Source organism: Camellia sinensis, chromosome 8 (assembly GCF_055761805.1).
Source record: "Camellia sinensis isolate YWXY chromosome 8, ASM5576180v1, whole genome shotgun sequence".
NCBI lineage: Eukaryota > Viridiplantae > Streptophyta > Magnoliopsida > Ericales > Theaceae > Camellia > Camellia sinensis.
In genome coordinates this window covers 194958744-194971885 of record NC_138968.1, presented here as the reverse complement: position 1 = coordinate 194971885, position 13142 = coordinate 194958744, and the positions used below count along the sequence as shown (strand labels likewise).

At 30.4% G+C, this 13142-nt stretch overlaps 1 protein-coding gene across 1 annotated transcript; it reads right to left on the bottom strand.

Annotated features, from left to right (window-relative positions):
• SIP1 (seed imbibition 1) lies at positions 1-5383 on the bottom strand. Its single transcript, XM_028261248.2, has 13 exons — positions 4744-5383; positions 4371-4621; positions 3792-3882; positions 2944-2992; positions 2744-2835; positions 2438-2545; positions 2208-2342; positions 1706-2116; positions 1455-1596; positions 1294-1361; positions 1064-1198; positions 761-978; positions 1-644 (listed from the first exon to the last, which is right to left on the bottom strand). Exons 1-13 carry the CDS (start codon positions 4932-4934, stop codon positions 268-270), a joined length of 2268 nt encoding a protein of 755 aa, XP_028117049.2. The 5' UTR covers positions 4935-5383; the 3' UTR covers positions 1-267.
• Positions 5384-13142: the final 7759 nt, after the last annotated feature.

Here is a 13142-nt window from a genome sequence, read left to right as displayed (position 1 = left end):
TTAATTGTGAACTAGAATAAAAAACTACCATTTCATCTGCAGAATTTTGTTACACGAAGTGAAGTGGTACTCTACCACTGCAAACAACTAAGCAATTTCTTTCTGAAATTCCATGCACTGACAACAACAATACACCAACAATGATATTCCCAGTTATTAATCCTTCGCACAGCAAAGATCTGAAAATTTCTCTTACAGGTCTTTATGAAGGATTTGAATCGAGTGAATTTGAATCATCTGACTACTACCAGAAGGTGATCAAATGCTTTACAATTCAATGACCATGTCCCAAAGGTACAAGTCTTGCTCTGGAATTCTCAAAGCAATGGTGACCAATCCAGATCCTTCTTCGTATTCGAACTCCATTTCCTCCAGTTCAACTGTTATCCGCTTGGGTCGAAATGATGAATATGCCCCAAATATGCCGCACCCACGCACTTTCATGCTAACACTAGCACTCCTCCCGGATTTATATTCTAGTTCCTTGATGGCTCCTCCGGAATTGAACATCTTGACAAGACCTATAGGAGCAAAAGTAGCACCATTGGACAATCTCTTGACAGGAACCACTGTGAAAACTTCATATTCTCGCGACTTCAGGGTAATTGGCAGAGACGCGTTCTTTGGAAGATACACCACCTCACCTGCAATGGGCATCGCAAGAAATTAGTAAAAACTGCTTTGGGCATTTTCTTGAACATAATGGATATTTTTGTGGAGTTGGGCAACATATATGGCCAAAAAGGAAAGTGGGACATACCACCAAGATGGGAATACAGGACACAGTCTCCTGTCCATCCATCATCGACAATTTTGGGCAAATAGTCAACATCTTTAGCTCGGATGATTCCAGTGACTGTGCCAGGCTGTTCATCGTGGATCAGATTCTTCTTTCCAACTTTACACCATCCAGCTCCTTGGCAGTTGAAGACCCCAACAACTCCATTGAAATCGTTCAGATTCCAAATCTTAAGAAGACTGTTGGACCATCAACAGTAGAATAAGCAAACACAGCCTTTTAAAGACTACCAATAATTTACGCAATTTTTGTTCTATATAATACCTCTTTCCATCTCTGGCGGGATCAGAGAACAAGCAATCCCTTGTTGGTCTACCGGGAAGTTTGGCCCTCAAAATTGAACCGTCAGGAAGTACTAGTTTCTTCAGTAGATTAAAATCGTGCTGCCCAGGCTTGTCGCTGCATAATGTACATTACCCAACATGAGAAAGTGATTATTGAATTGAATACTATTATAACCGTAACTAATAGAAATGCATGATCGTTGACTGTACCTGACATAAATAGCACAGCCTCCCACTGCACGAGCAGCTCCATGGTATTCAGCCATTGGGTGTAAGCTCTGTCATAAAATAGTTTTCCAAGTTAAAAACTGAAAAGAAAAAGAAAAGAAAAAATTCAAAGTTAATCACCTGTTGAATTGTGATTAGCTTACATGAAACATATCCCAATCGGGCTGCATGAACTCTCCGAGGAAAATGGTGTTGTATGCAACTGATGCAATATGAATTGTGTGTGATGCTGGATCTCTGGGCCAGAAATCATCTGATGCTCTTACCACAGCTGACCGCTTTGAGCTGCAAAAATATATAATGGATCAAGATTCCTCAGAACTCCAGTCATTATAATACAACATGACCTATATAGCTAAATCATCGTAGATTTGCTATGAAAGAGAAAGTATACCTGTACAAACCATCTGTATTATGACTCATACAAGAAATAATTCCATTATCAGGGAAATTTCGAGAAATGGAAGCCTCCAATGCCTGATGATATTTCCTAGCAAGTTTCACTCTTCCACCGTGGCCTGCCCCAAGAGTTTCAAGGATGTTCTGAACATCTACTTTGACCCCATCAATACCAGCTGAGGCAAGATAAGAGTGAAGTTCGTTGTAGAAGTTAAACACTTTCTCAGGGTTCACAAGGCCAAGCCCATTCTTGGTAATGCTATTCAAAGCATCACAAGGTTCATTTGACTCAACTCCAGGAGATGAAACAGGGTAGGCTAACTTAGATTCGTAGTGTTCCATTTCAGTAACACCAGGTCTAACACCACCCCAGTACCCTGTTATTGCATGCCACACATAAACGTACCTACAAATTCAGGGGGACAATGTAACCATGAGAGGCTTATCGAAAATTGTATCTAAAAACCAGTTTATGTGGACCAAGTAAGGAATTGTACTTCATGGCATTATGGTCTTTGATTTCAGAAACAAGGTGTCGCAGTCCCATTGCTGGATCTTCTACCCTGTGACCCTCTTTTCCATCCTTCTGAAATTTGTGGTTCTCTTTGATATGAGTTAATCTATTTGCAAAACTGGAATGACAACAAAAAGAATGGAGTAGAATTGTTAGACAGCAAAAGAATTCTTGGGACAGCATAAAGAAAACTATTTTTGTTTAGGTGCTCACTTGGCAGTATTATCAGCTTTAGATTCAATGCCGACAGGATCCATGCCAACGGATTGCCAACCATCGTCAATGATAACAAACTTCGGGATAATCCCTCCTTTCTCAAAGCTGAAGAAAATGACTAGTAGTTAATACATTGGATATTATGTTGGTGCCACAGATTTCCTTCTCGCGGGGAGTGTAACACAATACCCGTGAAGAGAAAAGTCCGTGACTCCCATGCGTGGCATTATCATTTCCATAAACATTTCATTGGCACTAGGATCATGTAAATTGATACTATGTCTACATAGTTAAGTGCCAGACCTTTCTAATCCTTGCTTCACACCCTCTGCGGTAACATCAGTATAGAAAGCATCCCAGGTGCACCAGCCAAACCAGTTCAACATGTCTGGCATCTGAACCATGTTGAAGCACAAAGAGATCAAAATTTAAATGGATTAAAAAGCAACTTACACAAAACTACATTGCAGCAACTGGATATCTTTTAAGAACAAATATACTACCTTTTTTCTATCACGATGACAAAATGTCTGTAAATGTCTCTCAACAGTCCTGTATAAATTTAGAACTACAATCAACAATCAACAATCGATCCTTAAAACAGATGGATAAAGAAAGAGTGTCATCAAGTTAATATCCTAGCTCTAATTTTCATGCTTAAAAAAGAAGTTTGACCGTCTTCAGACCAAATAACACCACACACAACTCAGTTTTTATTTTCTATAACTGGTAAAAGCAAGTAGTTAAGATGTTGAAGGAATATGTAACATTTTAAAAAAAAACAAATTGTATTGAACATAACAAAATAGGCAACATGCACAAATCATTATGCCAATGCATTTCCATTTTAATTTTTTTCAGTAATGCTTTAGGGAAAAGAAAGAAAATGAAGATAACATTAGAGAAGCAAAATTTGTTGCTTCTGTTTAGTTTAGTTTAGTTTTTTTATTTATTTATTTATTTTTTTTAACTATTGCATTTGTTTAGTTTGGTAAGGAAAAATGAGAAAAAAAAAATGAATAGACATTTATCAAACAAATCAATTTATTTCCTTATTAAGACTCATAATTTAATTCCCAAATTCAAAAGTTAAAAGTTGTGACAAATCAAAATTTGACCCACATTAAATTAAAAGATTTTTTTTAGAAGTCTCAAACATTTTTGTTTTACTATCCATATACTACATGAATAAATACAATTGATGCCAACTACTTTCTTTCCCTCAATAAATTCAGATCCAAACGTAATGTAAGAAACTCTAGATTTGCCAATTTGAAGTGAATATTAATTTCATATCCAAATTCATGATCGAGGACATACAATCTGCATCTGAGGATTGAATTGGACTTACTTCACTGCGCTTGTGATGACATCAAACGGGTCTGATCCTGCTCCCACATAAACCAAATGACTCCCCTCAAATCCATCCACAGCAGGATCCCCTGCAATCAAAACGAAACGAAGATTGTCATCATCATACACACAAACCAATGCAAATACATATGCATTTTTGGTTTGATTTCTCTCTCAAAACACGTTTTTGGAGGAAAAATTCTTAAAATATGTTTGGTTAAAAAAAATTTAAAAATCATTTTTTTCTCTATTACACATCAATCAATTACTTCTTTTTTTTTTTCCTCACACCATCTATTCAATTACAAAAAAAAAAAAAAAAAAAAAAAAAATCAAATTACTCAAAACTCGAAAACTCAAAAATTATTTACAAAATATACAACCAAATAAATTTTCAAAATTTTCTAAATTCTCTCCAAAAAAAATTATTTTAAAAATAATATCTCAAAACACACCCCTTGAACTTATTTACCAAACCCATGTCAGACAAATTTCTCAAATATAGTTGTTTTCAACTTATTTATAAAAAAAGAAAAAAAGAAAAAAAGAAAAACAGAATCTATTGTAATTAACATACCACTCTCGAGACAAATCTCCAACTCGTTATTGGCGTTTCCCTGAAGAACAGCCCTGAAATCACCCTCCAGAATAGGCAAAAAGACGGTGTACAATGCGGATTGATCTTCACTCCCTTCCCCAAGCTGCGAACCCTCGTGCGTCTCCACGATCAAAAATTGAGTCTCGAAGGGTATATCCTTGCCGAAACTTCCCATCCTCTGCGTCATCCACCACATCTTGAAACGAAACACACACATGAACCTCAATCCCCTGCAATCCATCGAATATCATCAAATTTAAACACAATTTTAATACTAATAAATCAATCTACAGCAGCAGCAACAACAACAAAAAAATATATATAAATAAATAAATAAATAAAATTGACGTACTCGAGTTTTCCGAAGGGGAAGACGCGGTGGCTTCCGACCTGATCGGATCGGACGCCGAGGAAAGCGCCGGTGGTGAAGGCGTGGCCGGCGGGCGGAGTGAGAACAATGTTGTTGGGGACATCGGTGAGAACGCGGTTTCCGAGGACATTGAGGTTACCGTCGGCAACTGTTATGCCTGAACCTACTGTCATTTTTGTTGTCTTTTTGGAGAGCTCGAATGCTCAACAACAATGGCAGAACTTGCAAGTAAACCAGACAGGGAGGGAAGTGGGAGAGACCAAATAGAATAGAATACTACAATGATAATATTATGATATAGAATAGAATAGAATAGAATAGAATATGGTTGCGTTGCGGGGTATTTGTATTGTATTTATAGTAGTAGGATTGATGACATAAACGAAAATTTTGCTCACGGCCAAACATTGGGATAGGTTGGGTTTCGGCTGGACAAGTATGTTTTGAGAAGACCATAAAAAGTTGTTTGTTGCGTTGTTGTTGTTGTTTTTTTTGTTTTTGTTTTTGTTTTTGTAAATACGTAGAGATGTAACTCAAAAAACTTAAAAAGTAGAAATTGATTTTTTTATCAATTTGTCAAAATGCCTCTATGTATAAGATTAGTCTTTTGTCAAAATGCCTCTACGAATCACAAACACTCTAAAGATATATGTATTATTTTAAGTTGGATTTGGCCCAACATCACATCTAATATTGTCATTTCAAATTCGTCTACTTAATTTAGTAAATATATTTTTTTCTCATTTTGAAAATTACTGAATTATTTAGATTATTTTAATAATTATTTAAATTTAAAAATAAATATAATCTTTTAAGAAGCATTTTAATTTAATCTTTGGAAAAAAGTATATATATTTATAAATATATATATATATATATTAATTTATTTTATAACTAAATAATGTAAAAATTAAAATAAATATTTTATAAATGGACTGGTTGAATTGGACAGTTAAAACTTTTTATTCCAATTCCTCTTGGGATAAACTTTTGATTTGTAATTGATGAATATGATAGAAAAAATTAAATAATTATAATTTGAATGTGACATTTTATCTTATTTACTAATATAACTTTTTTTAATTGTCTAATTTAGCCCTAATTGTCAACTGAGCCCCAAGTCTAATAAAAAAATTAAAAATTTTAGTCCAATCTAATTCTATGAATTAAATATTTTTCTCAAACTTGAAGCCTTGTTTGGAAAGAACTTTTTAACTGAATTTTTTGATTATTTTAGTCTAACTATAAAAGTTCCGTTTGGAAAGAACTTGTGACTTTTTTATAATTTTGTGAAAAAATATGAAATTATTATAATTTGTATGTAATATTTTATTTTATTAACTTTTTAATTTATTTTATCTTTTAATGAGTTAAATTAATCTCAACCTGCTTCCCAAAAACTATCAAGTTGAACTAGGCAAATTGTACATACCATTCGCCCCATAGCCATCTCTAACCCCATGTCTCATTTGTCCCATTGTTTTGGGTAAACAAAAAAATAAATAATTTATTGATTTATTAACTTATTTATATCACATTATTTTTTTAATATTTTTTTTATAATAAATATAAAAATTAAAAAATAAATCATTCCCAAAATAAAATATAATTTAAATTCTTCTTCTTTGAATACAAAATCATAAAAGATCTAACCACACAAAACCATCATTTGGAACGTGGGTCACTTTTTTGGCTTTTCAATTTTCTTGGTTATTTTAATTTAAGGTTAAAAAATTTTGTTTAGAATAAATTTTTTAATTTTTTAACTTTTACAAGAGATAAAATAAAATAATTATAATTTAAATGTAATATTTTATTTTATTTAAATATGATATTTTATGTTATTAATTTTTTAATATATATATATTTTTATAATTAAAATAACTAAAAAAATCCATGCCACACATGGCCAGAGTAACCTCTGCGGCTAATAAATCTTACAAAATCATAAATTATATTCTTTCACCTATCATAAAGCTCACAGCTACCAAACTATGCTTCAGGGACCACTTCCGTTACACAACGAGTCATGTGGGTTGGCAGTAAACTTTGAAGTTCGTGAAACACATGCATGCACCATGAACGCAGGCACCTGTCCTTGTCAAATAAAGATGCCATAAATCTCAAGTAATTTAAATTGAATTGCCCTAACAACTTTTATAATTTAGGATTCATATTATTGCCGTCCCTTTTTGAATTGTGACATATTTATCTATAATTTTTAAATTTTATTTTAAATAGAAATAATTAAAAATATTATTATTTAATTTTACAAGTAAAATTGTCAATTTAATAAAATATTAATTAATTTAATAAAAATAAATGTTTTTTTTTAGTTTTTAAAAATTATTTTCACTTATCAAAGATAAAATTATGTAAAATTAATAAATATTTTACATATTTATTTATTTATTATTTTATAAAATTAATTTTTATTATGCATTTAAATAATAATCATGTGGTGAGTGGTTATTATTTAATAATCTATTTAAAATGCCCAAACTTCCTCACCCTATCCTTCCTTATGGCGGGAAGCATTCTGTCCGTTAGTATGATAAATGTTATAAACGTTAATACTAAAATTATAAATTTTTACATAAAAATGTAATAATTTTTAAAAATTAGCATTGATAAGTAATTTTTACTATTGTACTATCCTTTATGTAACTAAAAAAAACAAATAAACAAATTTTGAAATTTGACTCATAATAATGTAATATGATAAATTATAATTTTTTACTTTTATATATATGCATACTTTTAATTTTTTTTTCAAAAGATTGAATGGGTTGAGTTAATTGGATTGTCCAGTTTAGCCTATTGATAGATCATTTTGGAACCATCTCAATAATCAAACTTATGTATTTTGTATCGAGCAGATCATTTATGTTAAAAATTAAATTGATCGTTAATTACTATGCATTGGTTTGGCATGGTGGATTGGGGTGGGTTAGCATTAAAATAATCACAAAAAAAAAAAACATTTTAACTATAAACTAAAAAATGTCACATCCAAACGAAATCAATGACTTCAAATTTATCCAAAAAGCAATATAGTGTTCCAAAATTACTATAATTACCCATGTTTTAATATTTTTTTTTTAAAAAAAAACAGATGATATGCTTACGAAAAATCAAAAAATTAAAAATTAAATCAAAAATAATTTTTTTGATGTAAATTTAAAGTATACTTGCAATATGAATTTAATATATTAATTTATGTTAAGGATGACTCTTTAGATACAATTTGTAGGCCTTTTGGATAAAATTTATAAAAGTGAAACACATAAAAAAAACGTGGCTTCTCGAAAAAGCGTCAGGAAAAAGTGATTTGACGGTTTCAAAGCAAAGGCATGACAGAGCACGAGCTCATTTGATCGCGCGTGCGCCTCCAAAACATGGTTGACATGATTGTTTGAGATATTTTAAATAAGTATCTTTTTTAGGGCAAATTACAAACACCTCCCTCGAGGTTTTGTAAAAATACAGATTCCTTCCTGACGTTTGAGAAATTACATCCCACCCCTTGAGGTTTATATTTTCATAACAAATTACCCCCTGAGGTTTTTATTTTCATACAAATTCCCCCTAATTTTTTCAAATTTGTTATGAAAATTTAACTCTCAGGGGCAATTTGTAATTTCTCAAACCTCAGGGAGGAATTTGTATTTTCACTAAACCTCGAGGGGGTGTTTGTAATTTGCCCTATTTTTTAATATTTTATAAAAAAATATATAAAAAAGGGCAAATTACATATACACCCCTCCAGGTTTGGTTAAATTACAGATACCCCTGAGGTTTCGGAAATTACATCCCGCCCCCTGAGGTTTGTATTTTCATAACAATTTACCCCCTGAGGTTTATATTTCATAACAAATTACCCCCTAATTTCTTATGCAAATATAGCATTCAGGGGGGAATTCGTAATTTCTCAAACCTCAGGGGTATCTGTAATTTTGTCAAACCTGGAGGGGTGTATATGTAATTTGCCCTAAAAAAATAAAGAAGAGATATTAATTATTGTGACCAAAAAAATAAAAAATAAAAAATTATTTAATCTTTTCAAATCAGATGACCTCCATTGTTGATCAATTATTAAATGATCAAACATTATCAAGTGTCTCATAAGTCATGATATTCTTGCTTATAGTTTATAAATTAAAAAAATATATGTTAAATATTTTTTTAAATAAATAAAGTTTAGAAGAAAGTGTTTTGAGTTTTATTTTTATTTTTGTTTATTTTTGTATCCTTGGAACACTTGTTATTAGGATTAAAATTTTAAAACACAATATAAAAATGCTAATTAACAAATGATATTGAACATTGTTTCAAAATTATTATTACTTACTTAACACGTATTACAGTTTTTTATTTTTTTAAAAAAATCCAATAAATAATATAATATGATATTCTGTGAATATTTAAGGGATGTTTGGGATAAACTAAAAAGTTTAATTATTCAAGAGTGGCTTGTGGAGGAAGTCACTAGGACAAAATTGGTTTGTGTTTGTAGATTAGTTTTTGAGATAAAAAATACGAAAACATGTTTGGTTTGCTTTTTTTTAGAAATTATTTTGGAAAATTATTTTGGGGAGAAAGTTTTAAAAAAAGTGATTGATTTGATGTGTATGAGAGAAAGTGTGATTTTGGAAAGAAGCAAACCAAACAAAATTTTGAGATTTTTTTTGAAAAAATTAATTTGGTTTGATTACTCTTGAAAATTTGTTTGTAGAGAATTTTTTCCAAATTTTTTTTTCAAAAACAAACCAAACAAGCCCATTATTTTGTCATTTAAGTTCAACTATCTAAAAATTCAAAAAGTCAAAAGGGTAAAATGGTTATTTTGATTTTATTACAATATTTTATTACACATCTTTTTGTAAAAAGTTAAAAAATTATTTCAAATGTCATCTTTTTTTTCTTTATTTTTTTAGTCAAAAAATTAAAAGTACATTTATATATCACATCCCAAACAACTATTATAAATAAAAATTTGTACCAACCAAAGAAATTACATTAAATACTTGTTGGGCCCTAAAAGGTCGGTACTATGAGAATGAATTTTATTTGAATAATGTTATATGTATCCATTAATATAGTAATTAATACATTAATAGATGATATGACATAATTTTAAAGATTTTAAGTATTTATAATTTGTATAGTAAATAGGGTCAATAATAATAGTATAACACTAATTGATATACTAACGTATACATTAATTGATACATGTAGGACCACCGAATTTATTTAGATGAAAAGTCAAATGAAAAATTGAAAATTAGTTTGACAACTAGATTGAGCCTTGACTAGGATATGACGTGTAATTGAGAAATAGGTGGATATGACGAGGACAATTAATATATTATTCAACTCAAATCCCCAATACCGTTGGGTTGGACATTGAAAGTTTGAAAATGATTAATTAGTATTTTTCAAAAATGATCATTGTTTAAATACATAATAAAATTTAATTTATTAAAAAAAATAAATATTTAAAATATTAATTCATTTTACATAATTTTATCTTTGATGAATAAAAATTATTTTTAAAAATTAAAAAATGTTTTTTTGATATTTATTTTTGTCAAATTAATTTATATTTTATTAAATTGACTGCTTTACTCTTAAAATTGAATAATTATATGTTTAATTATCTTTATTTAAAATAAAATTTAAAATTTAAAATTAAATATATTATAATTAAAAAATTAAAAATTAAAAATTAAAATAATACGAGTTATAAGTTATACGTACGCTTCGTGTAATTGGCCTTTTTAATTTTATTTGCAACCGAAGGAGAAGCAACATGCGTGTTGCCAGGTCAGGGTAATCCGAAAACACGAAACTTACAGCTCAGCAAAATAGTTAGCATCTCAATTAAAATGCTTTGGAAAGCTGAACTGATCTACCACGCAATTCCAGCGCTAATACTGGGTTTGTTTTGGATGACTCACTTTTTAATTTTTTAAATATTTTAGCGTGGAATTAAAAAATTTCATTTAGAATGTATTTTTTAATTTTTTTAAATCTTTGCAAGAAAAAATAAAATACTTATAATTTAAATATGATATTTTGTGTTATTGATTTCTTAATTTATTTTATTTTTTTATAATTATTTTAACCCAAATGTGACATGACAAACGAACACACTATACATTTACCTTCATCAATTAAGAAATTATTTATTTTTATTTTATAATTTAAATTTATTTTATAAGTCAATTTTATGTCATATAAATTTAACACACATACTTAAAAAATATTGCGTTACTAATCATTGCGTTGGTTTTTTCTTCTCTTTGTGCCGCCGGCCACTTGGCAAAATGAAAATGCTTTCTTGTCAAACTTTAGGCTTATTTTTTTTAATTTTTTTTTCTTTTTAAAAATAGTAAGTAGTAAAATTTGCAAATTGGTATAAATTTGCATGACAATAGTAAATTTTCTATTAATATTTATTTAATTATTTTTATTCCTTGGCAAAACCAAAACACAAGGTGCAAAGAGGTAAATAGCTTTGTGTTAATAGTTTTATATTTATATTTTATAAATAAATAAAAATTTATTTCATACCTATTGGCATAGGTTGCATAATTTACAAAATTCTTACGATCACAAAAAATTAATTTCATTTGTTTAAAAAATAAGTTTTCATTTCTTCTTCTTTCTCTCACCTGCTTTGGCCACAATCCACTGCTCATCATTGCCATCGACTTCCACCTTCAATCATTGTCATTGATAAACCACCTTCTATAGTTGATAACTATCTCATGTCATCACTTTTGATCGTCATCAACCATCTTAGGCCATCGTCAACCCCCTCCATCTAACGGCCCCCCACTTTTAGCGCTGACAATCACCTCCGACCACTATCTTCAACGATTGACAACTAGCTTCAGCCACAACCTTCCACCAACAACCATCTTCAACCAACTCTCTGCTCTTATTTTCAAAATAAGTTTTTTACAACAAATATATACAAATTTTTTATTTTATTTTTATCTTTAAAAAATGTTACCAAATCACACCTTACTCCACCTATTGACCTGTTGGAAAAATAGCTTTGTAAACCTTATTTTTTGTTAACTTTGAGCATTAATTAAGGTGGGACCCAAACGTATTTGTAACGTTTTTTTATTGAGTTCGTGTTTAATGCCACGTAGTGAATTAAATCATGTATTTGGTTGCTCAAAACCATTTTCGGATGAATGAGAATTCAACGCGCATTTCGGGTTCGTGAAAATGAATTTTAGTGGGTTTACAACACATTTGTGAAATGTGCTTGTCCTATATTGGAAAGGCTTGAGGAATTGTTTGGGTATATATACCTTAACTTGGGATATTTGGGATGGGCCCCAAGGGGTACGCAAGTTTGTGGGAGGGTGATGTTATGGGTGTAGTGGGCTTGACCCAAAACTAAAACCACATGCGTGCCACCACCGTCCATCTGGTCGGTCGGGCGGGCAGGGCTAAGCTTAGGCACGGGTGCGTGGTGTGAGGTTGGGTTGGGCTTTCTGGCCCAATACTTATCTTTTTGGGCCAAAAACTTTTGAACTTTATTTATTTATTTTTATTTTCGATTTTAAAAATCAAAATAAATTGGTTTAATAATTTTTCTTCCACCCAAACAGAGCCCTGACAGGTTAGACCCTCCTGAACTGGTTTAAAGAGTTTCAACCCGAAACTGAATCTGTTCAAACAGATTCAAATCTGTTGGTGCCTCTTCAATCAGTCCGAACAGGTTTTATACCTGTTCGGAACAGCCACTGTTTTGCCTATATAAATCCTTTAATTCCACCATTTTTGAGATCAATTTAATCATCAGAATTTCGTCCTCTGTTTCCTATGTCTCTCTGCATTATTCTGCATTTTATTTTAGGAAGAAAAAGAAAGAGTTACAACATATTTTGGTTCGCCAGACTTGGTTTTATACTGCTGTAAAATCAAGATGTAGTCATTGCATCCTGGAAAGTAAACGCCGGTTAAAACTCGAAGCACTAGAGTGACGGCGAAATCTACTTTAAGGAGATTATGTCCAACACAAACCTCGACATTATTTTCTGTAAGTTTTAATTCTGAAAATAATTAAATTATTATTTTTTGAATTATTTTATTTTATTGGTTGTTTTAATTTATACATATAATTTACACACATACACCTTTGTGGGTTCTAACATTCTTAAAGTAGATTTCTATTTTTATTTATTTCTGTGATAGATAGACAAATCTTTTGTTTCGGGAAATTAAATAGTAGTAATATACTGTTTAATGATTTCTTTGATAACATAGTAGTAATGTACTGTTTATCATTGAAATTTTGTTACAAAATATTATTCTATTTATTTTGTGTGTAAATTCAATTTTTGTATAAATTTGTG

What these genes read in the sequence shown, in the direction of transcription:
- SIP1 (XM_028261248.2), bottom strand. Translation starts at nt 4,934, where the DNA reads ATGACAGTAGGTTCAGGCATAACAGTTGCCGACGGTAACCTCAATGTC. An exon ending in GGAGATTTGTCTCGAGAGTG is followed by an intron (nt 3,883 to 4,370) that starts GTATGTTAATTA and finishes TTTTGATTGCAG; the next exon opens with GGGATCCTGCTGTGGATGGA. An exon ending in AAAGACCATAATGCCATGAA is followed by an intron (nt 2,117 to 2,207) that starts GTACAATTCCTT and finishes CTGAATTTGTAG; the next exon opens with GTACGTTTATGTGTGGCATG.